This window comes from Gopherus evgoodei, chromosome 5 (assembly GCF_007399415.2).
Source record: "Gopherus evgoodei ecotype Sinaloan lineage chromosome 5, rGopEvg1_v1.p, whole genome shotgun sequence".
In the NCBI taxonomy this organism is placed as follows: domain Eukaryota; kingdom Metazoa; phylum Chordata; order Testudines; family Testudinidae; genus Gopherus; species Gopherus evgoodei.
In genome coordinates, this window is record NC_044326.1 from 23,725,314 (window position 1) to 23,751,077 (window position 25,764).

The window sequence follows — 25,764 nt, forward strand, 5'->3', positions numbered from 1 at the left end:
TCCAGTCCTTAGAACTTGCAAGGCAGGGAGCTGACAGCTCCAAAAATCCACTCTCTCTCTCTCCCCCATGCTCCCCCTCACCCCCCCTCTTTTGAAAAGCATGTTGCAGCCACTTGAACGCTGGGATAGCTGCCCATAATGCACCACTCCCAACAGTGCTGCAAATGCTGCAAATGTGGCCACACTGCAGCGCTGGTAGCTGTCAGTGTGGCCACACTGCAGTGCTTTCCCTACACAGCTGTACGAAGACAGCTGTAACTCCCAGCGCTGTACAGCTACAAGTGTAGCCATACCCTAAATGGGATTGGAACTCTTTTGAGAATCTGGTCCCATTTGTACCAGAGTTTGTACTGAGCTTGTGAGTGACTATCTAGCAATAGTCTAAAAATATGAAGGATATAAACATCAGAGGGAAAGATTTATTAGATAGTATGGCATGAGGGGATTACCACTAAAAATATTAAGAGGAATAAAGAGCTCGCACATTTAGGCTGGATATCATATAAACCTTTATGGGCAGATACTATTGCTGCTTCCAGACACTCAAATACTATAGTGTGAGAGATCACTGAGGTACTTCCACAGATTAGCTAGATTAGACTGTATATGTGTCACAAGGAAAATTGTGGAAGCCATATTCATTTGGGACTAGACTGGAGAAAACAATAGAAAACGTACTGGGAATAAGTTTACATTTGAATGGACTGGTGAGCTGATAGATCATAGAATTTTTGAGCTGGAAATGATCTGAGAAATACGTACTAAAAGTTAAATGCTTGAAAATAAATTCCCAACCAAAATTCATTATTTTGGACATAATGTGAAGTTTTTATTTTAATCTAAAACAGCTGAAATATAAATGGAGATGGTGACTTTAGCACTGTATCAATCAAATATTCATGTATAATAAAGATTTTAAATGCCAATGAATAGGCAATAACATAAAAAAATTCTTTCCCCTCAAAAAACAAAAACAAAACAAAACAAAACCTATTTTTTCAATGAAATAAAATTGGGTATGTGGTAAAGCCCATGATTTGAATGAAAATAGCCACAAGCCTACTTACAATGTAGTAAACTTTTTGTAAGTCTAAAAATTCAACACACATCTAGAACCAAAAGGTTCATGGTCAAGAAGACTGCAAACAAATGAACATATTTCTTATTCTTTGAGAAAGCAAAGTCTGTTTTCACACACAGGATCACACAGTATAGAGGAGAATAGCCACCACTGCAGTTATGTTTCATTGACCTCAGTTCAAGACATGCTATCTATGGGCAGAAGATCCCCAAAAACCTTAGAGAGGATTTTTAATCAAAAACAAGTAATAATCATTAAAAGGTTGTGTGAAAAATGCCTCATTCTTGTACCAGCCCCTGGTGATACATGGAGAAACACTGATCTGGCTACACCAGTCTAACCAGCAGTAATTATAGAACTAAAGCACCAGAATTTGATAGCCTTACTCATGCTGAAAAGCATCTGAATCCTTGATTAATCCCATTGAAATCATATCAGTCAAGTAAGATACAATTCAGTGCATCAGGATCTGGCCCAAAGTAAAAAGAGGTAAATCAGGAGGCAGAATGAAAGAGCAAAAACTTGCTGTATCCCAGTGCCTAATTCTGACACCCTTACTCAGATTTTACTGTTTCCTCCATGAGTGATCCCATTGAACTCAAACAGGGCTATTCGTGGAGTAAACTACTACACAGTGTGCTAAAAGGGTATCAAAATCTATCCCTAAACAGTTGTACATACAACTAGAGCATTGCCAACTTATTTCACTTGCAAATATTGAACAGTTGTTAACACAGGGCTAGCCTGTACCACCCCTTCTCACATCGATTAGTACCTTACTCCTCTAGCCCCTCCATTCATTTCAGTGTGACTATTTAAGGAGAAATGTATAACTCAATCTGAGGACTGTTTAAGGAGGAAAGAACTACTCATCATTCTAATAAGGATGCATTTTACACCCACTTGAACCTGGTGTAAATGACTACACAAGGGCCTGGACCACAATGAACCAGGCCCCAAAGGTACCACAGACACACCTTGGAGTTTATTGCTTAAATTTTTGAGAAGTTCACTTATACAACGATTGGAAGGGTGGTGGTGGGGTGTCGTAAACCTCTTGGATGTATTTGTGAGTATGCTGCAGCTTGCTACGAAGGAAGCATTTTAAAACTGAAATGAAATTGTCTAAGTCAGCCACGGGAAGCTGTTCTATATAATGTAGAGGGGAAATCAAAGGTTGCAGACCTAGCTCGAGGTTCTGTTTAAAACAGCCTTACTGAGAAGGTGCCAAGGCTCCCAGGATCATTCTAGAACTCAAGGCATGCTTTTTACAGTGTCAGACTCTTGGCCTTCTAAGAAGGCCACAACGTGTAGATGAGGCCAACATATTGCCAGTTATGCTGCTATAGTCTTTCCTATAGTATAGTACCAGCACTGGTAGATGTCAATGTGGTGGGTGGCTCACTGAACCCATATTATAAGGCCTTTGACCCATTAACATTGCAGAATGCAAATAAATTTAAGACATTAGTAAGCTGTGTGCAGATTAGCAAATCAATGGCGATGTCACGATGCCGACACACAACAATTAGCTATTCCATAAGCTGTATTTTTAAACACTCTTAACACCTTTGTGTGGGGCTATTGGGTTTCATACTTATTCATAACCTTTTAAATGATACTTTTAATCATAACAATCATTAAGAAAAAGAACTAATTAATGATTAATACTTTGCACTTATAGTCCTTTCATTTGGAGGATCTCAAATGAAGAGTAATACATTTAGCCTCATAATAGCCCTATGAAATAGATAAGTATTATCATCCCCATTTTACAGATGGGGAAACTTAGGTACATACAGATTAAGACCCAGACTTTTAAAATTATTTAGGTACCTAATTCTCATGAGTTAGGCATCTAACTATCGTGAAAGACTGGGTCTAAGTGCACAAAGACTGTCTGACAGAGGACTAGAACCCAGGTCACCTATTTCCCAAGTCTTGTTCCTTGCCCATAATATTGTCCTTCCTCACTTAGAACTTAATATAATTATAAGAGTTTGTGTGTGTGCCTCTGTGCATATCTATAGATGTGTGATATACAAGTGTGTTTACATATATATTTCTGCGCATTTGTCCCTCTCTCTGTATACAAAAGTGTGTGTGTGTGTGTGTGTATACACACATCTTCCCTTTAAAAACAAAATGTGCTCCCATGAGCATAGTTAAACAGATTCAAAATCTATCAGGTATGAGTTTTCATTTAAACAAAAAACAAGTTGCATTGCATGGGAATGACATCCTACCATTTTAGAAATAATCCATTATAAAGACATTGTGGTCAGAAACTCAAAAGACTTGCTTTATTTCTACTGGCTATTATTTACACAGACATAGCAATATTGAAAACTCCTCAGAAGACAGTGTCTCACCACATTTGTGAGTCATATTATACCAACCTCAAAGGTGTGTTTCAAGAATTAAATTAGTTAATGTTGGAAAATGCTGGGAAGATTACAAGCACCGTACATAAGTGCTAAGTATTAATGACAATGACTAGTAGAGTGTTGCACAACAGTTAAATATTTTGCTTTGCAGTAGCAGTTTCCTGCCAACAGAAACATGAATCAAACTGTTGTAAATGTATAAAAATAGTTGTCAAAGAATAAAATTAGTGTATGTGAGCTAGTCTCTATAATTCCCTTAGCCAGCAGGCAGACCAACAAAATAACTCCAATATATAAGTTCAATTCTTTATATTATTCAAGAGTTCAATCCTCCACTCTCTTGCCCTATTTTGAATTTATTTCCCAGGAAAAGTTGTTTGCAATATTGTTTCACTCTGTTGTTTCTAGTTCATTTCCACTAAAAGCAGTAAGGAGCTGGCAAACAGGGCAAGCACATGGTGCAACAGTCCTGAAGGCTTCCAAAGCACTAATGTATTTTGTATTGACACTTCACCTCAGAAAATCCAGGACTCAGACGCTAATGGATGAATGGAGGATGTTGTGAAGGCCAAGACTATAACAGGGTTAAAAAAAGAATTAGATAAGTTCATGGAAGACAGGTCCACCAATGGCTATTAGCCAGGATGGGTAGGGATGGTGTTCCTAGCCTCTGTTTGCCAGAAGCTGGGAATGGGCAACGGGGAATGGATCACTTGATGATTACCTCTTCTGTTCATTCCCTCTGGGGTACCTGGCATTGGCCACTGTTAGAAGACAGGGCACTGGGCTAGATGAACCTTTGATCTTTGGTTCTTATGGCTGTGTCAGAATTATGCTTAGTCCTGCATACAGCATTGTCAACTCAAATATTTCCTATCTCTCTGTGGGTTAGTTTTGCAGGGCCCTGTAGGGCTTTTCAAGATGAAATTTCTGTGAGATGGTTACAAACAGACCTTTTCCTGAGCAGTTGGCATGCACTTGCCACTCTTTTCAAGTATTCACACCTTACACATTCCCATCCACTTTCATACTGTTAGTTCCTAAACCAGATTTTCTTGTGCTTTACACAGAGATTCTGTGAGCTTTGTGAGAGCTTATATTGCCACATAGAAGGTGGCATGCTAACATGTTGTTTCTGAAGAAAGCATATTCCATGATATCATTAATTCCCTGGCTACATGGAAGAACGACCTACTGCATAGGAGAATTTTAAGATAGTGCCATTCTGTCTCACCGGCGTGACTGCTTGGTCATTCACAAGTATATAGTTGACTATAATCTCTTTAAGGAAGGTGGCATGGACATTAGCTACAAGCGTTAGTACAACATTCAGTGAGTAAAAAGGAGCTAGTCATCCCCCGTTGAAGGCAAAAGGTGAAAAGATTAAATAGGTTTCTCAGAGAGTGTCCTAATTCCAGGCAGCTGCGATACATGGGATGCCAAACACTTGGCTGAATCATGCTGTGGTTCATTTCCTACACAAATCCCCACAAAAACCCACATACAAACAACCTGCAAGATGTGGATTTAGTGATGACCTCAGGACTCTCAACCCCTGGGGATAGAGAGATGGGGATAAGCAAACTCTGAACTGACCCACATGCCTTTTCCAATCTGGCTCCTTTGACAGTTTCACTGCCCTTCCCTGCAGAAATATGGCCCAGCTCAGAGATGAGGGAATAAGAGTGACACCTGGTGGTAAAACTCATGAAGTGCAATCCCTTAAATTGCATCAGTTCCCTGCTCCGGTCTTTCCTGATTGTCAAACATGTCAAATGTGGTAAAGTTCAGCTGCGAGTTTGCCCATCCTTACATCAGAGACAGGAACTGAACACAAAGGGAAACTCCAAGTATCTGTAGGTGTGCTGCACTGACCTAGTTGGGGGAGAATTTGTACATATATTGGGCCTCTGCCCTCAAAATAGAAATTTAAAAAAAAACATACAAAAAGCTACTTAAAAGAGGTATTTACACTTTTAAAAAGAGAAAAAGGGACAGGCAGTCAGAACTGTTTATTATATAATAACTGGTCTTGCAACTGCCATGATGGAGGTGCTCAAGTTAGAAGATGACAGAAGAGCAACTTAAACCAACCAGCCTCTAGAAGTGAAAGCACCTGGTCCGGAAGTAGCACCAAGCTAGCGGGTTTTTTTGGGTGGGTTCGGGATAGGGTGAGGGAGTGGTGCTGGAGGCTTCTTAGGACTCATTTTACTTGCAAGAAGTCTGAACACATTATTTATTCAATTTATAGCAGGGACTCACATAGTGAGCTGAAGCTCATTAGATTGTCTCACACATTTTAAAGGTAAGAACTTGGATTGAAGAGGAGCTAAGGAGTACATTTATCTCCTTGCTCATTTCTCTCTTAGTGCTGAACCAGAACAGGCAGTCATAGTGCTGAACCAGAACAGGCAGTCACAGCCTTTTAAACAAGTACATATTTGTAGCAATCAACCAGCCATCTGCTTTGTACTTTCTAGTCACTGGTTTTTAGAGTCAACTCTTCAAGGCTGCTGAATTTCAGTTTTCCATTGAACACTCCAGCCAATAAAAGGAACTAAAGTCCCTTCTAAAACTGAACATAAAGAACTAGAACATATATAGAAAAGAGAAAATGTGGCCTCTAGTGTGCCTAGGGCTACAAATGTGCTACCTTAGTTTGAGTTTGAATTGTAACTAGTTCCCAGTATACAGTAACAGATGATGGACACTTGTAGTTTCGAGACTGTTTAGGAACCTACTGTCAACCAGCAGGTACAGCCATGTTTGCAATTTGGTGACATCCCCAGGGAAAAATTAAACAATACAGAGAAGAGTCTTTCAGTTTTTGCGTTCAGCTGTAAACATCAGCTAACCAGGTAACCGTGCATCTCTCTGGAGTTAATGCTCAAAACCACGCCTGAGTGACTGCCTAAAAAAATATAAAAACAAAATGCTGACATTAGTATATTTTGAGCATTTTACTATACATTCCCCTTTTATTGCAGAGACAAGTCAATCAAATTAGATGGTCATCTTATCAAACAACAGTTCAGGTGCAGGTGGTGCAGCAGCTCAGTGTACCTACAGCATACTTTCTACTTCAGTGCTTTAAAGTGTCTGCTCATGATGGCTGTTAGTGAATTCCTAGTGTTTCTATCCCAGTGACAGCATAAGGTGGTTTTCTTTGCAGCTTAAAAAGGTGTAGTTGTCTTGAGGGGAGCAGGCGAGGGAGCAGAATGGAACCTGAGGCTTCCATTCAACATGCCACTGACCTGGGATTGGACACTGACCGGCATCAGCAATAAGGGAACTCTGTAGCTGTTCAAGTTTCCACCTCTCCCAGAAGGAGTCACTGCAAGGAAATGGAGTTGAGGAGTCCCAAGGTGGGGGTTGCGATAAAGTAGGCAACATAAAATATATAGAAAACAAAAAAAGTGGATGGGTGAGTCTGGAAATACTGTACTGTGACAATTCAAAAGTTATGAGAAGAGAGATAGCAAACAGAAAACTAGGTTTGTAAAACACTGCGGTGCATGGAGAGGAGGCTATGATAGTGATCTCTAGAGTAGGGGGGGAAACCCATCAGAATAAGCGGGAATCTCCATAGCATACGAACCATCTGCAAATAATGTCATAAAACAGAATTTAATATTTCAGTAGGGACGGTGATATGCTTCATGCTTCAGCCAGACAAAATAGCACAATACTGAGACAACTAGGAAGATTTCCCATGTACCGTTGGGTGCTACTGAAGGAAATACTGCAAATAACAAAAAAGTGCATGGTGTAGAAGTATAGCAAGAAAAAGTCTTATGTCTTAAAACTGTCTGGCAGCAGATAAACATAGATGGCTCTGACCCAAGCTATTCCTGTTCCCCTGGATGTCTGCTGGTGCTGACAACCTGGCAGAACTACAGGTCACATTCAGATTTGCATTCGACGAAATGGGTATTCACCCATGAAAGCTCATGCTCCAAAACGTCTGCTAGTCTATAAGGTGCCACGGGATTCTTTGCTGCATTCAGATTTGCATTTGTTAACTGCTTAACTTAAGACTTCCTCATTGCAGGTCCTGCACTCCTTACTCAGTCGACACTCTTACTGACCCCAGTGGAAGGTAAGGAGCACAGGATCAGACCAAATATAGCCTACAGTGAGCAGGCAAGGAGATTATTTCTGAATGGTTGTAAATCAGGGTAGAACTTCTTCATTCCCATGTTCTTCATCCTAAGCAGCCATATATGCAAAAATAGTGAGAGGTATTACACAACTGCAAGAGGAAGATTATAGACTACCTGATATACACTAAGGGGCTATGAGTGCTTCACACTAACTGAAGAACCCTGAGAGTACCTTCTTGGCATTCAGAATTCTATTCTAGAGATGAGATAATTGAAACAAACTTGTCATACAAACAATTCTTGTGTCCCAGAGTCATTTGCAGTGCTACAGTATTGGTAGACCTTTGCAGTATAATCAAAGTTCTCTTTGAAGGGTTTTAATGAAAACAGCAATGATTTTAGTGTGTGCAATTTGTTAAAAAATGTACAGATCTGGGCAAAAACAATTTTGCCGGTGAAATATGTTTTTTTCCCTTTCAGTGGCAACATATGGTTCAGCTAAGGAAAATAAAAACAACAAAAGACAGTTAGCGATAGACAGTAAGAATAAAAAAGAAATAAAGAAGGACTTCCAGGATGTCTGCCCTCCGTGGCTGATCTTAGCCCTCCATGTAGGATTAATGAAGCCATTTAACCTCACAGTTGTCTCTACCATCAGTACAGCCAGTTTTATAAGCCTGAGATTTACGGTCAGATGTTCCATTTTCACAGAGTTGTCAGAAACAGCACTAGATGATCTTCTTTTGTGTGCTACACTTTTCAGGCTACTCTGTGTTCTCAGTACATTTGGAGTATTTTTAGACTAGCTCTCTACATTACATTCAGCATACTCATGAATTGCCTAGACAAGCACTTTCATCTAACTTTGAATCATCTGCTCTAAGACACATTCATAAAAGATTCCTGAATGAGAATTCTAATGACTGTCCATTGGATACTGGCAGGTCAGGACTCAAAACAGGATGAATTCAATGAAGTTTTGTATTTGGGAATTCATTTAAGGTGTCTAAAAGAGAGGACACCTCCTTACAATCTACCCTGCATTATGGAAACATTCATTCTACACATCATTTCTCTCTGCCTAAAATTCATTACACTTTGAATTCAAGGCATGTACGAGTTAATTTAAATGCTAGTGAAGTTAATCAATTATAATCTATGCTGCTTTTTGTATGATCTTCCTAATGTTGTTCACATATGTTACATATGGTAGTGTATTGTACTAACTTACATACTGTATATTTATACGGCATGTCATAAAACATCAACAGAATAGACTGAATTTAAAACAAAACAAAAAAGAGGATAAAAGGAGAAGTGTTTCCTTGCTAGCAGTTTAACATTCAATCCCTCTTGAAGCTGAGTATAAAAATGAAGATACTAAAAATGCAAACATTAAAACATAATTTAAAAAATAGAACAAACAGAATACTAATTGAGACATTAATAAAGTGAAGGTGAGGTTACCTCTTGCATTACCTAGCGTCTGAGAATCCAGATCATCATCAATAAACTCCTCACCCTGGATGATGTTCTGGGTGTCCTCACTGTGATTAACAGGGCTGGTCATCTCCTGTTCCTTTTCGTTGTGCATCTGGGCATAGACATTTCTGCCTGGCAGTTTCCTAAATAGCACAGGAAAAATATCCTTTGATGGAATTTAGTTTCATATTATATTCAATTAATCAGATTAACCTCAAACCCCTACGGAAAAATCCTATAGAATTAAATAAAGAATAATGTTTCCATTGAATTTTTAAACCAGCCTAAAGAACATTTTCTATTTAATTCTACAGTATTTTACAGTAATAACTATAGATTTCCCATTAATAACTACAGAAGCTCATTGGTTTTATCTCTATTACATTTTATAGGAATTTTCTAAATAGGTATCATGAACTTGTCTGGTTGTGATATAAGGATTTCTTTATAAACACAGATTTTTTTTGTTTTTTGTTCAGTTATTTACTGAACTCCCAGAACTACAATTTAAAAAAAACCAACACTCTAAACTGAAAACATGTCAATAAATAATATTTCTTGCATTCCTAAAATGTCATCATAGAAGGATGACAATGCATCAATTAGTTATGTCTTACTCTGCAGCAGTATGACAACTTCTTATTGAAAGTTAAAACAATTTGGTGACCTTGTATCAATGCTAACAACAATATGCTTACGTGTGTGTTGTTTCGAGAGATTGACAGTCAATACTTGACCTTCACGGGTCAGGGTGTGTAGCAAGTGGGGGGAGCAAGCTTTTCAAATTGGAATTAAATTTTCAGTACCTCGTACCCCCTGCCCCTGCTGATTGCCTTTTGTGACCCTGGGAGTTGTGACCCACCGGTTGAGAAACACTGCACTACAGCAGCCCTGAGGTTGCCTCAATTTAACAGCTGCTGAAGACAAGAGAGGTAAAGCAAACTGCCCCTGGTTGACAGAGTCACTGGCCCAGCTGGGAATAATAGCAATATGACAACATACTTTAATTTCCATAGTGTCTCCATCAACCCCTCTGCTGAGGTAGTCACAGTGTTGTACAATACTAAAACATACTGAAAAGGTTTATTTAAAAAAAAATATATATATATAGCAAATCAAAGCACCCAGTCCTGACTCCAAGAGTCTTCATGACCAGGAGATAATACACTCTTCAAGAGAAAGACGGCATTTTATTTATGTTTATTTAAATAACGATAAAATGATGTCGATACTAGGCTCTAGGTGCCCTAACACAATTCATGCTACAACAAAGCTTCAGCAGCTTTTAAATAAGTATTGAAACAGGAATTCTGATGTATAAGAGTTTAGAGTTATATGGTCTCCTGGTCCCACACCTTTCTAGAAATTATTCTGGACAGTAGAGCTATGTTTTTTCTATATTACACAACCCTAATAGGCCTAGAACATACACTGTTTGCTATATGCATATTATATTCTAAAGAAACGCTTAATCTATTCTCTAGAAAATGAACAAAATTGCACAATAAACCATGATCACTGGCTTCAGAAGGCAGATGCTACTAGTGGGCTTAAATGACTAGGAATACTGTATCTGTTAGGTTATCTTTCTCTAATCCCCCTGCTACTGTTTCCTACTACTAAACATTTTGAAATGTAAATAATACAGAGTACTGGAGCATGCTGCCGGCACTTAAAGTAACAGTAACAATAATAATGATAATAAATTGAATAGAATATTTATTGAGATGTTAGTTTGGGGGTTAACGTTCAGATGAATGAGTTCTTTGTGCTTTAGAGCAGTCATGATTTACTTTGTCCCATTCATTTTAGAAGCCTGCCTTTTCTACATAGTATTGTTTTGATTTTAATAAAATATGGATCATCAAATTAGTACCTGTTTTTATAACTAAATGGCTAGGATTGGGACTCCGCTTGCTTTCATGCAAATAACAGTAGTATAGGCGAAGGGGAAAAAGGGGGAGGTTTTCTTCTGAAAGTGTAAACGAGACGGGAAGTCAATGATGAGGAAAGATTAGAAACTCTGCTCCAAGAGTGCTGAAATTGGGGCAGGTTGGTGGTACCCAAGGACAGGATGCAAGGAAGTGAATACAAAGAAAGATCCGTGAGTTTGGTTGCAGCAAGTCTATGGAGATTTTTTAAAATAATGAACCTAATTTTTAACAGATTTTCAAATGAATGGTGGGGAGGGGAGAGGAGGAATTTAAGAATGTGAAAAGGCAGAGATCTTTCTCTTCTTCTGAAGAATCAAATGAACTCCCACTAAAGTAGGCAAAATACCTAAATAGAGGAACCAATAGTCTAATTTGGTATGATGAAACCTGTGTTCCTGCTGTTACAAAAATAAAACAAGGATGATTTCAGCTCTTCCGCTAGTGATGTATTAAATACATGACAGATTTGATGTGAGTGAAATATCATTTTCCTTCCCTTGCCTTTGTTTGGTGGATACTGTGCCGTTTGTCTTGTCTATATTACTGCAGAGTGCCCCACACCATGGAACCCTGCTCAGAGTGCTGCTGAAAGGATGAAGAAATTCTACTAGGAAAAACATCACAAACATAAAAATACATCAGAAAAAGAAAGGGAGGATTTTTCTTTGATTGAATTACCTCTAATAAAGATGACAGTGCTTTGAGAAACAATATGCAGATTCTGGATCCTTGCTAGATAATGGACCAGAGTCACTGGAACCTTCCAGCTGCTTTATGCTGTTCCAGTGATAAGACATGCCATGATCCTGATTTATCTGGATGGTTAAGCTGATAGAGCATACTAGTGAATCTGGCAGAATAGCTCAATGGAAACCCAGGATAGCTAAATGGATTTTTATTACGTTATTCAGCTGTAGATTAGCTTGAAGCACCGTGTTAATTGTCTAATGCATGCAGTCAGAAGCCAAGAGGAGGAGGAGATCTTTTTGCCTCTGAGATATTCAGTTTTAATCTCTGAACAGTTTCTTGCTTCAGCAGCATTTGCCACCAGGGAAATTACCCCTTCTCCTCACTCCAATCCCATAATAACGAAAATTTGAGAAAATGCTGGTATAAAACACTGTTAACTACTGGGATGGAAGAAATTTAGGATTTGTATTTGAAAACTATATAACTTTATCTTTTGAAAACTTAGGTAACTTTAAAAGTTTAGTAGGAAGTATAGCCTCTGATCATAACACTTTAGTTACTTTCTGCTTGTCATTCTCTGTCTAGGTGGACCAACTATTCCTGTGGATCCTGGTCTTATAAAACTAAGTGCTCTGGGGATTCCTGTCTTTGGATAATGTTTGTTCTCTAGAGGTCTACATTGCAATAAAAAACCTGCTGCACCTAGTCTCAGTGACCAGATCAACTGACTCAGGACCATGGGGCTTAGCTACAGGGCTAAATATTGCAGTGTAGACATTCAGGCTCAGGATGTAGCCCAGGCTCTGAGACCCTCTCCCCTCATGAGGTCTCAAAGCCTGGGCTCCAGCCCAAACCTGAATGTCTACGCTGCAAGTTTTAGCCCCACAAGCATGAGTCAGCCAACCGAGGCCAGCCGTGGCTAGGCTGTGGGTCTTTCATTCCACTGTAGGCACACCCTAGGAGAGATAGCTGCAGATACTCTGTTTTTATGAATCTCAGTTCTAGGGAATCTTTACTCTGCATTTTTCATCCTGGGTGGAATGTGCTTTTGTGACACGTGCACTCATGAATTTAAGCTGAACTCATAGGTGAGCCTCTGCTTCAGGTGATTAACCCATTTCTAGCGATATCTGTCTCTAAGCACCCTGCTTTGGTGGATCATCCGCTTTCCATTTCAGAAGAATCAAATTTTGCTGGGGGCTGCATGATGCTGTGAGATCCTGCTCTGAAGTTTGATTTGTTCAACTGAGAAATTCCAGTGTATTAGGGGAGTTAAAGCCGTGTTACAATTCCTAGCATTCCTATAGTCTTCCTCTGCAATAACTGTCCCATTCAGAAAATAATAAGCCAAGAAGACATTTTAGAAAGGAATCAAAATGAATAAAAAATACTTTTTTCTCCCTTTCTTAAACATTGTATATTTCTTTTGCAGTTTATTAAATGTGTCTGCTGTCTAATTGCCTCCAATTTAAGGTCTAATCAAGAGGTGTACATCACAATGTCTCATAACAGACACCACCACTGAGTTTTATGATCATGTAATACAAACAGACAACCTCCAATGTACCTGCAAATGAAATATTATTGCATCACATCATCCATTTTTATGATGATTTTATGTTGCTCTGGGAACCCAGAACAGCTAAATGGATTTTTATTATTTTTATTCAGCTGTAGATAGAGTTTGATATCAAATTTTGTGTTTTGTCCTATAAAACAATAAGTTACTATAAATATCAAGACATTTAAGATTCCACAGTTGGAAAGCCAAGACATTCTTCCTACATGAGACAAAGCACCTCTGTCTAATGCGATGACAAAGATAGCTGCTAACTTGAACTCTCAGTTAAATGCTGTGCTCGTGCTGTTATTAGCACAGTACGGTATCTAGTCTATTCTGTAAAAGAATGTTTATTTTAAATAAAAATCCATCTTGAAATAATAATGGGCCTAATCAATAGGCATTTTCACTGAGTAAGGACTGCAGATTTTGTGAAATGATAACAAATGTTTATTCCCATGCAGCTCAAACCTGAAGGCTTTTGAGTACCTAACAAAAAAATATCAGGACCCTGTCCAAATAATAAAACAAATAGATAAACCAGCATAAAAAAGCCAGTAACTTGCCACCTGAACAATAATGAATTCATCTCCATAATCAAATGCAGATTAAAAATATCTTTGAATTATTAAAGGAATAAGTATATGCTTACACAGTTTATGTGGTATCAGTTGTTCCTCATGAACATATTTCTTATATTAAGGCCACTTCCATAGCTTCTTCACCTCCTCCCTAATATGTTATCGTGCAAACTCTGTTCTTACTTATTATCTCTATCACTGCTGGATACTCTTAACCTGTGTGGCACTGTTTCAGTAATTAAACGCTAACATGTTCAAAAGAGAAATTCCACATCATTTTGTTTTGTTTTCTTGGTAAGAAATTAGACTTATGGATCAATTAATTGTCCTGGTTGCCTAGGTTACTCATTACTCCTCAGAGTAGATAATAGGAATATATTTTAGAATGACTATTTTTTGGTGGTTGTATTGACGCAAGCTGAATGAGCTCCCACATTGCTGCTATTTACCTACATCAACATCAATTATAACCTTGATGTCTGAAACGGTCAGAAAAAACATGGGCTTTAAAAGCTCGAGACTCGTCAGTGCACAGCTTCAAATAAGTCTATTTTTCAAGAAATGATACACGTGAACAAATCTAGTTCTTAAAGTATATAAGGTTTACTTGCCTTTTAAACTTGTAGAGAATGAAGGCCCCAACTACAACTAGACAGATAACAAAGAGAACCACTATAGCCCAGTATCCATTGCCTCCTCCAATCCTCTGAGAGTCTGAAATGCAAGACATATATTTGAAGAACTTAGTAAATCTGCTTTCAGACCAGTTATCATCTTGGGCTTGCCTTATTATTGAATCTCTTAAGTAAAAAAAGACGGTTACTCACCTTTGTAACTGTTGTTCTTCGAGATGTGTTGCTCACATCCATTCCAGTTAGGTGTGCGCGCCGCGCGTGCACGTTCGTCGGAAACTTTTTACCCTAGCAACTCCAGTGGGCCGGCAGGTCGCCCCCTGGAGTGGCGCCGCCATGGCGCCCAATATATATCCCTGCCGGCCCGCCCGCTCCTCAGTTCCTTCTTGCCGGCTACTCCGACAGTGGGGAAGGAGGGCGGGTGTGGAATGGATGTGAGCAACACATCTCGAAGAACAACAGTTACAAAGGTGAGTAACCGTCTTTTCTTCTTCGAGTGATTGCTCACATCCATTCCAGTTAGGTGACTCCCAAGCCATACCTAGGCGGTGGGGTCGGAGTGAGAAGTTGCGGCATGGAGCACTGCAGTTCCGAAGGCCGCATCCTCCCTCGACTGCTGTACCAGGGCGTAGTGGGAAGCAAAGGTGTGGACCGATGACCAGGTCGCTGCCCGACAGATTTCCTGGATGGGCACACGGGCAAGGAAAGCCAGCGACGACGCCTGCGCCCTGGTAGAATGCGCAGTCACACGGCCCGTAGGGACATGGGCCAAGTCATAACAGGTCCTGATACAGGACGTAACCCATGAGGATAACCTCTGGGAGGAGATAGGAAGCCCTTTCATACGGTCCGCTACCGCCACGAAAAGCTGGGGGGATTTGCGGAAGGGTTTGGTCCTCTCTATGTAGAACGCGAGAGCTCTACGGACATCCAGCGAGTGGAGCTGCTGCTCCCTGCCTGAGGAGTGAGGTTTTGGGAAAAAAACCGGGAGGAAAATCTCTTGGCTGACGTGGAAGGCTGAGACCACCTTGGGTAGAAAGGCAGGGTGCGGTCTAAGCTGCACCTTGTCTTTGTGGAAGACCGTGTATGGGGGGTCTACCACAAGGGCTCGGAGTTCCGACACCCGTCTAGCTGAGGTGATAGCTACTAGAAAGGCAGCCTTCCAAGAGAGGTAAAGCAGGGAGCAAGTAGCTAACGGCTCAAAGGGGGGCCCCATGAGCCGGGACAACACCAGGTTAAGATCCCAGGTTGGAGCAGGGGGACGGACGTTAGGGAATAACCGTTCCAGCCCTTTAAGTAATCTCGACACCGTCGGGTGAGAAAAAACGGAGCGACCGTCCGCACCCGGGTGAAAGGTGGAGATAGCTGCTAGATGGACTCGCAACGACGATAAGGCCAGACCTTGCTCTTTGAGGGACCAAACATAGTCTAAGATTTCGGTTACCGAAACTTCCATAGGGCGGAGATTTCTCTCTACGCACCAACAGGAGAAGCGTTTCCATTTCGCCGAATACGTGGCTCTTGTGGACGGTTTCCTGCTGCTCAAGAGCACCTCTCTCACGGGCGTGGAGCAGCGCAGCTCGGAACCAGTTAGCCACGCAGGAGCCACGCCGCTAGGTGCAGCGACTGCAGGTCTGGGTGACAGAGAGACCCGTGGTCCTGGGTAATCAGGTCCGGATGAAGGGGCAGGGGAACTGGGTCGGCTACGGCCAAGTCCAGCAGCATGGTGTACCAGTGCTGTCTGGGCCATGCCGGGGCCACCATGATCACACGAGTCCTGTCTCTGCGCACCTTCAGGAGGACCTTGTGAACCAGAGGGAACGGAGGAAACGCATAGTACAGGTGGGTCGACCACTGGATGAGGAAGGCATCCGCTATCGACCCCGGCTCCCTGCCCTGAAAGGAGCAGAACGCTTGGCACTTCCTGTTCCCCTTGGACGCAAAGAGGTCCACCCGGGGATAACCCCACCTCCGGAAAATGGAGAGAGCGACGTCCGGGCGAAGGGACCACTCGTGTGACAGGAAGGATCTGCTCAATCGATCCGCCAGCGTGTTCCGTACTCCGGGAAGGAAGGAAGCCCTGAGGTGAATGGAGTGGGCTACGCAAAAGTCCCAGAGTCGTATCGCCTCGAGGCACAGGGAGGAGGACCTGGTGCCGCCCTGTTTGTTGATATAATACATGGTCGTCGTGTTGTCCGTGAACACGGCTACACAACGACCCTGAAGCTGATGACAAAACGTTTGGCAAGCAAGGCGGACCGCTCTCAACTCCCTCATGTTGATGTGTAGCCCCACCTCCTCCTGAGACCACAGGCCCTGCGTCCGCAGGGTCCCTAGGTGGGCCCCCCAGCCTAGATCTGAGGCATCCGTTGTCAGGGATACCGAGGGCTGAGACGGGTGAAAGGGAAGACCCGCACACAATACGGACTGGTCCAACCACCAGCCGAGGGAATCTAAGACCTTCTGGGGGATTGTGAGTAACATGTCTAACGGTTGCCTTGCCGGCCTGTAATGACTGATAAGCCACAGCTGGAGAGGCCTCATGCGGAGCCGAGCGTAGTCGGTCACAAAGGTGCACGCCGCCATGTGGCCTAACAGGGTTAGACATGTCCTCACTGACGTCAACGGGGCTGACCGCAAGCGTTGAACGATCGCCGCCATGGTCTGGAACCGCTGCAGAGGCAGCGAGGCCCTGCCCACAGTGGCGTCCAGGACGGCCCCGATAAATTCCACCTTCTGAGAGGGCCTCAGGGTGGACTTGTCTGTGTTTATCAACAGGCCCAGACTCGCAAACATGCCGGTGATCACGCGGACATGGCTGGTCACCTGCTGTTCCGACGTGCCCCGAATCAACCAATCGTCCAGATAAGGGAACACGTGGACACGGTTGCGCCGAAGATGCGCCACGACAACTGCCATGCATTTTGTAAACACCCTCGGGGCCGTGGACAGGCCGAACGGGAGGACTGCAAATTGATAATGAAGAGCCCCCACAACGAAGCGGAGAAAGCGTCTGTGGCGCGGCCAAATGGCAATGTGGAAATACGCGTCCTGCATGTCGAGGGCGGCGTACCAGTCTCCCGGATCCAGGGATGGAATAATGGTCCCCAGGGATACCATGCGGAACTTCAACTTCACGAGGTATTTGTTGAGCTCTCGCAGGTCGAGGATAGGCCTGAGGCCCCCCTTGGCCTTGGGGATCAGGAAGTAGCGGGAATAAAACCCCTTGCCTTTCTCGTTTTCCGGAACCGCCTCTATAGCTCCTTTGCTGAGGAGCGTCTGCACCTCCTGCCGAAGGAATTGCTCGTGAGAGGGGTCCCTGAAGAGGGACGAGGAAGGAGGGCGGGAAGGAGGAAACGAAACAAACTGCAGGCGGTATCCCGTCTGCACCACGCTTAAGACCCAGCGGTCTGATGTTATTTGGGACCACGCCGGGAAGAAAAACGAAAGGCGGTTGGAAAACGGGGGGGAAGGATCCATAGGGGAAACTGTTACTGCGCCCTCGAGCGCACCTTCAAAATGAAGGCTTAGGACCAGGCGGGGGTTTTGAGGAGCCTTGGTTCTGCCCCCCTTGGTTCCCCGACTGCCTGCGCCTCCCGTTCCTGCCGCGGCGCCTGTAAAGGTCCTGCCGCTGGCGGAACTGGGAAAACGGCCTGCGTTGTTGTTGTTGTTGTTGTTGCGGCCGGAAGGGTCTACGCTGCGTCACGGGAGTGTGCATCCCGAGGGACCGCATAACGACTCGGTTATCCTTCAGACTCTTGAGTCTGGGGTCTGTTTTGTCAGAAAATAGGCCCTGGCCTTCGAAAGGAAGGTCCTGTATAGTATGCTGGAGCTCCGGCGGAAGGCCGGAAACCTGCAGCCAGGAGATGCGACGCATCGTAACACCTGACGCAAGGGCACGGGCAGCCGAGTCCGCAGCGTCCAAGGAGGCTTGCAAGGCCGTGCGTGCGACCTTCTTGCTTTCGTCCAAGATGGCCGTAAACTCTTGGCGAGCATCCTGTGGCAGCAGCTCCTTAAATTTGTCCACTGCCACCCAGGAATCAAAGGCATATCTGCTCAGCAGGGCCTGCTGGTTGGAGACCCTGAGCTGCAGCGCCCCAGCCGAATACACCTTACGGCCAAGGAGGTCCATCCGCCTGGCCTCTCTTGATTTGGGGGCCGGAGCCTCCTGGCCATGACGCTCCCTATCGTTCACCGATTGAACCACCAGTGAACACGGGGTCGGGTGTACATGGAGATATTCGTATCCCCTGGAAGGGGCCATGTACTTCCTCTCGACGCCTTTTGCTGTCGGAGGGATGGAGGCCAGAGACTGCCAGATGGTGTTGGCGTTGGCCTGGATGGTTCGTATAAAGGGCAGGGCGACCCTGGTGGGAGCATCAGAGGAGATGATGGTTACAATTGGATCCTCTATCTCCGAGACCTCCTCCGCCTGCAGACTCAGATTTTGAGCCAATCGCCTGAGGAGGTCTTGGTGCGCCCTGAGATCCAGCGGGGGGGGACTGTTGGAGGAGGTACCCGCCACCGCCTCATCCGGGGAGGAGGATGATGAGACCCCCGGCACGAGAGTGTCTAACTGAGGGTCTTCCTCAGCCATCGCCTCTGCCTCCGGAGCCACAGCGGAGTCCTGCTGCTTGGACCCTTCCTCCCCTTCCGGGGAGGGAGGGGGGCGAGACAACGAGGCTTCCGGGGCCCTACGTTCCGCAGTCGCCGGCCTAGGAGGGAGCTGCTGGGGGCCCTGGGCCTGATGGTACGCCCAGGGTGTCCAGAATCCCCACTGTTGTGGGCCTTGGTCCTGCAGCGGCGGATCACCAAACAGCGCCGCCTGCCGGTCGGTGCCCAGCGCATAGCCGCTGTCCGTCTGGGAGGATACGGACGGCTGTCTCGAGGGCCACGGTGGGGCCGACCCTGGATGGTACGGGTCTGCGCGGGCCGGCACGGAGGATCGTCGCGGTGCCGGGGACCGGTACCGGGAGTCATACCGGTGCCGGGATCGGGACCGGGACCGGGATCTGTCACGGTGCCGTGATCCTGATCGGTGCCGTGATCCTGATCGGTGCCGGGCGCCGCTTCGGTGCCGGGCGCCGCTTCGGTGCCGGGACCTGCTACCAGCTCGGTGCCGGGAGGTCGACCGGGACCTGCCACCAGCTCGGTGCCGGGAGGTCGAGCGAGACCGGGACCGGGACCTGCCACCAGCTCGGTGCCGGGAGGTCGACCGGTGCGGCGAGTAGCGTCGGGACCTGCTCCTGGAGTCGCGGTGCCGGTGTCGACTGGAGCCTGACCGCGACCTTCTCGATGCCGACCGGTGCCGCGAGTGCGACCGGTACCGCTGAGGGGAGCGGTGCCGGGACTGCGAGCGGCGTCGGGATCTGGAGCGCCCAAGACGTCGGGACCTGGATCGGGAACGACTGTCTCTGGGCGGTGCCGACATCATGGGCTTGCCTCTGGACACGACCCGCACCGGAGGTACCGGGGGTGGCAGCCGAGTAGGCTCAGTCAGGGCAATAAGGTCCCGAGCCGAGGCGAAGGTCTCCAGTGTGGACGGGACCACTATCTCAACCCCAGATCTCATGGGGGAGCTCGGCGGCACCGGACTCAACGGACCCGCCGGGCCCGGAGTCAACGGTGCTGACGGTGCCGGCGGCGCCGCGGCCGATGTCGAGGCCGGGCGCTCTAGCCGGGTCTGCCTGGCCGGAGTATTAGACTTCGACGGCCTTGGCTCTGGCTCCAGTGCCGGAGAGGGTCGGTGCCGAGGAGTCTTCTCGGTGCCGGAGCGATCCAGTGCCGGTGCCGATACCACGGTCTGCGAAGCCGTCGGGTCAAGTGCCGCCTCCATTAGGAGAGTTCGGAGCCTTTGATCCCTCTCCTTCTTTGTCCTCGGCTTAAAGGCCTTACAGATGCGGCACTTGTCGGATCTGTGCGATTCCCCGAGGCACTTCAGGCACGCTTCGTGGGGATCGCTGGTAGGCATGGGCTTCTTGCAGGCCGCACACTGCTTGAAGCCCGGCGAACCAGGCATGAGCCCGGTGCCGGGTGCCGGGAAGGGCTAAGCCCCCGGCGAAGAAGTACTTTACAACTAATTAACTTAACTATCAACTTAACAAACTAATTAACAACTATAATGAAACTAGAGATAACGATAGATAACGATAGATAACTAGGAGAGCTAGGGACGTGGAGGACAGCTATGCCGCGCTCCACAGTTCCAACGACCGACACGGCGGTAAGAAGGAACTGAGGAGCGGGCGGGCCGGCAGGGATATATATTGGGCGCCATGGCGGCGCCACTCCAGGGGGCGACCTGCCGGCCCACTGGAGTTGCTAGGGTAAAAAGTTTCCGACGAACGTGCACGCGCGGCGCGCACACCTAACTGGAATGGATGTGAGCAATCACTCGAAGAAGAACCACTAGATTTGTATTTATAACTTCTCCTTGTCACTACACCATGTAGCTTCTTCAAATAGTACTCTTGGGAGAATTGTGTGCCAAAAAAAATCCAAAATTCTGCATATTTTATTTGTCACAATGAAGCAATATAATCACACCAGTTTCACTTATTTTGGTAATGTATTTAAACTAGAATACAGAAAAAAATCATCATAACTGTTCAGAATTTCCTAACACATGAAAGTTCAATTACAAATACTTGGTAACCAAGACCTTGCATTCTAATTATAATCCTGGATTTTCATTTAAATTGCATTACTTTTATTTTGGTGTTCTGTAAAATAGGTCGCTTTAAATTGCTCAAACTTTCACACATGAAAGTCACACAGTTTTGCTAATCATTGTCCTGCATTTTTTTAAAAATGGATAAGTAAAATAGATCCTGATCTGTAATTTAACCCCACTGTGCCTGTCTGGCTCAGGAAAAAAAGAGAGAAAGCATATAGACCAGGGGTTCTCAAACTGGGGGCTGGGATCCCTCAGGGGGTCACAAGGTTATTACATGGGGGGTCACGAACTGTCAGCCTCCACCCCAAATACTGCTTTTCCTTCTGCATTTATAATGGTGTTAAATATATTTTAAAGTGTTTTTAATTTATAAGGGGGGTTGCAGTCAGAGGCTTGCTATGTGAAAGGGCTCACCCTTACTTAAGTTTGAGAACCACTGACATAGACCTTCCTAGATGAGGATTTTGTTGCTATTATTTACACTAAGGCTCCTTTACACCACTGTGGCAAGGTGTGAAGGAGGCAGAATTGACTACGAACGGGAACAATTAACTAACAGTGGGAACATTAGCAGCCTGCCTGTTTAGTTGTTATATTTCTGCTCTGCCTCAGTGACAGAGCCTGCTTCACACACCCCTACGCCTCCAAGCTCAGGATGCAGCAACAGGGATGAGAGGGATAGTGAGTCTCTCACTCATTCGCACCCAGGCAGACACCCAGCCCCACTCCATTAGCATCTCTCCATGATCGCAGGCACACATGCCCAGCCTCCTTCCTTCCCCCCCATGATGATCTGCTCTCTGCTGCTGGTTGCTCCCAGCAGACATGCCCAGGCTGCCATACAAGGGGCATGTGTTCCCCACAGATTTCTTTGCTCCGTCATTTTTCTGTGGGGGAGCCAAGAAATCTGCAGAAAGTATGAATTCTGTGCCACCTGCAGGGCACAGATTTCCCTCAGAAGTAAAATAGGCAGCACCACAAACTAATTTGCAGACCAATTTGTGGATAGAGGAGAGAGGACAAATTTAAATGAAATAATAAATAATAATAATAATGTAATTATTTGCATGCCATTTTTCCAAGGATCTCCAAAGATATTGTAGGCAATAGTCAATCAGCCTTCACATTTCTCTATTATATGAGATACATAAACATTACTATATTAATTTTACAGATGAGGAAACTGAGATAGAGTAAGGTCAATTGACTTGCAGAGTTACACAGTGCCAGAGTTTAGAATGGAATTCAAGACTTCTCAGTTCTAGTCTCTGTTCTTGCTACCAGGGAATATTGACTCTTAACGCAAGTGATTTCTACCTCATTTTATTTTCAGATTAGAAACTACACTGATGGGTGTATATAGTGGAACCTAAGATATAGAGAGGATGTACCTTATTTTGACCTGGGAACTGACTTGGCAATATATAATTTACATCACTATTTATGACACATCTGAACAGGGCCCAATGTGCTTTGCTCTTTTTGCTGGGTCAGTGTCATTCATCAACGAACAGAACGGATGTTATAAAAAATGATGCACATGCACAAACAAAGAGGCTTTGACACTGTCAGGGAAGGCTTAAGTTGAAGCTGTCCTTGCTGCTAAAACACAGCCTTTTCGTTGTTTGCTCCCTTCAGAAAACACCCACACACAAATACAGAAAACTTATCAGTCCTTGCCTCTATTTTTGTAGAGTTGGATCTGTGGGTCCAAATACTTAAAGGCTATCAAACTCAGGACCCTTATATTGAGCGTCCAAACTGTGCTTTCAATTTGTGCCTGTATAAGCTGGCCAGTGTTTGATAACCTGTCTACATTTTAGTGAAAAGGACAAAAGTGAGAGAACAAATATTTTCAACCTTCTAACAGGGTATCACAATGAAACAAACAATGAAAAACAGTAAAATAAGTTGCTTTGCTGGTACATTTTAAATTAATAAACAGCAGAAGAAACCAGTTAATGTGACACTTCTCTCAGAACTCTTAATAGCAATCTACAGATTGGGGTTTTTACCTGAATCAGAGCTGGCTAACGTCACTAAGACCCAGTATCCTCCCCTCAGGAAGAAGCTGATGTTATGTGCATTCAAGGCCTGCTTTATAGCAGCTATTCTCTGAAAACATAAAAGAGACAATGTCACACATCTTCCACGTAGTTCCACTTTGAGAAATTCAGTGCACTAAATTGAGAAACATCTACAGTCATTCAATGTGGTGAGAAACCCGGAAGACATTTTTTGACCATTTCAATGAGTTGGAACTTTTTAGGCAATTCTGGTTTTAAAAGGTTCATAATCAAACCTTTCTTCCCTTTATGGACTCTTTACTTTTTTATTTCATTATGCGATAGACAACATTTCATTTACAGGAGCTATTGGCCCACCTGCCTGTAACTTGCACAATGAATAATCCACATTGAAACCTGTCTCCAATATACATATTCTTCTAATGATATCAAAAGACAGACTTCTCTGGAACTTCAGATTTCTTACATATGAAAAGTAATTGCCGCCTGATAATGCACTGATGTCATATTTTACTTCACTTGCTTATCTCTATGGACGGCTGGCTGTTTGCAACACGTTTTTAAGAAGATGCTGTCAAAACAGTTATTTGCATCCACACAGAAACAGTTTCTCCTATTTTTCTAATGGGGACAAAGCATGCTAAAATATGATCTCTCACATTTTTATGGAACAGCACCATTAAAAGTGCCACCACATCCCACCACTGTCAGACATTTCTTCTGGCCCCTCTCTTTCTCTTCTTTGCATCTTCAACATAGATAATTTTCCAGAGGATCAAGGCTAGTTTTATAGACTGTTCCTAAGTAGAGGATACCACTCCCCACAGGATGCCAAATTAGAAGTTTCAGAGAATCATAGAACTGGAGGGGACTCTCGAGAAGTCATCTAGTCCAGTCCCCTGCCCTCAAGGCAGGACTAAATTTTCTTTAGACCATCCCTGACAGGTGTTTGTCTAACCTGCTCTTAAAAATCCCCAATGATGGAGATTCCACAACCTCCCTACGTTTGCCTTTATATCTATAAAACCTTCAAGAGAGGCTCTTTTTACATTCCTGTGCTCGGTTTTGACAAGCCCTCACAGCCTATTAGGCAGAAAAGCCCCTGCTGTTTCTCTTACAGTATTTGCATGAACTTCATAAAGGGCCAGATTCTGATCCCCATACCCACTCAGTCCATAAATGGTTTCACTGACTTAAATACGACTCTTTGCGCACTCAGTGTAAAGGTAACATAATTTGGGCCTCAGCCAATTTTCAGGAGAATTCTCCCAGAGAATTCTTAACTTTTTATCCCCAACTTATTGACTTGGCCATATATTGTTTCCATTATTCTGTCCCAAGTCTGATATGAGGAATAATTCTGACAGTTGTATTAACAGCAACTTGTAAAATAATACAACCACTGCTAAAATATTTACTTAATCTCTCTCCAACAGAGTTCTATACTTGAACCAGACTTAATTGGTCCCCCCAGCCAGGGCCGGCTCCAGGGGTTTTGCTGCCCCAAGCAGCCAAAAAAAAAAAGCCACGATCGCGATCTACAGCAATTCAGCGGGAGGTCCTTCGCTCCGAGCGGGAGTGAGGGACCGTCTGCCAAATTGCCGCCGAATACCTGAAAGTGCTGCCCCACTCCAGAGTTGCCACCCCAAGCACCTGCTTGATAAGCTGGTGCCTAGAGCCGGCCCTGCCACCAGCAATTCTCAAATCCCATAAGCATTCTAGATCTAAAAGTAGTTTCAAGGTGACGACACCCACCTGCTGCAAGCCACAATTGGCATAGGGCTTTCTGAACTATCTATTAAAATACAGTGCTTCCTGGAAATTAATTGTGACTTCAGTCTTCCAAAACTTCACACTGAGATACAGGGGGAGGCTACCGATGTTTTTCTTGCATTAGGACCATTCTCAATCCTAATTTACCCAATTCTGAAAGTTAAAAGTTAAGTTTAAAGTCTCCTGTTTGAATACTCAGAAGCCACCTCAAAATACTCTGAGATTCGCCTCCTTAAGTAATTCCATGAACTAGGTATTGTACCATGCTGCCCAGGGAGCTGGAGCCTGCCTACCAGTAGATGCACTCTGGTTAGATAGATATTGTGGCCTATTCTCTGAACTTTCTTATTTGTAACATATTCCCCTCCTGAACTAGTCTCTTAAAAACATTGCCTCTGTACCTGAATAAGCTTCCTGACCATTAGGACAGAAACCACCTGCTCTTCATGTAATAGACCAAATCCTAAAGTCTTGAGTCAGTAGAATCTGAGGTCTAATATATTTCTGAAGTCAGCAAGGAGGATTTCTCTCCTCTAATCAAAAATATTAATGTTCTAAATATGTGGTTTCCACAGTGGTTTGTACTCCTGATGAGATAATTTTAATCTACTGGATCATTACAGACCAATATGTTATCATTTTAGTTGCTGATGTAACAACAGACAAATATTAGCCATCCCTGAGGAATATTTTGATACCATTTGGGACTGGTATAGAGACACACTGTCCCTGGAGGAGCTTGGAGAGGAATTCAGAGACTGCAGCGTATTCCCTACTACATGCCACCCCACATTATAGGCTGGACTAGAGGAGGAGGCAAGACCATGGCCTGCTCTC

General features: G+C 44.2%; 1 protein-coding gene across 4 annotated transcripts in view; it reads right to left on the reverse strand.

Annotated features, from left to right (window-relative positions):
* Positions 1 to 4,200: 4,200 nt before the first annotated feature.
* The window catches only part of SORCS2 (sortilin related VPS10 domain containing receptor 2), an 849,371-nt gene continuing 827,807 nt past the window's right edge, over positions 4,201 to 25,764 (reverse strand). The window contains exons 24-28 of one of the 4 annotated variants that reach the window (XM_030564483.1): positions 23,143 to 23,242; positions 14,431 to 14,533; positions 9,051 to 9,196; positions 6,723 to 6,802; positions 4,201 to 6,379 (exon numbers count right to left, since the gene is read on the reverse strand). In XM_030564483.1, coding sequence (XP_030420343.1) covers positions 6,356 to 6,379; positions 6,723 to 6,802; positions 9,051 to 9,196; positions 14,431 to 14,533; positions 23,143 to 23,242 — 453 coding nt within the window. In that variant the 3' untranslated portion in view covers positions 4,201 to 6,355. Of the gene's footprint in view, positions 6,380 to 6,722; positions 6,803 to 9,038; positions 9,197 to 14,430; positions 14,534 to 23,142; positions 23,243 to 25,764 lie in introns of all 4 variants that reach the window. The other 3 variants (XM_030564482.1, XM_030564485.1, XM_030564484.1) reach the window with 3 other exon arrangements.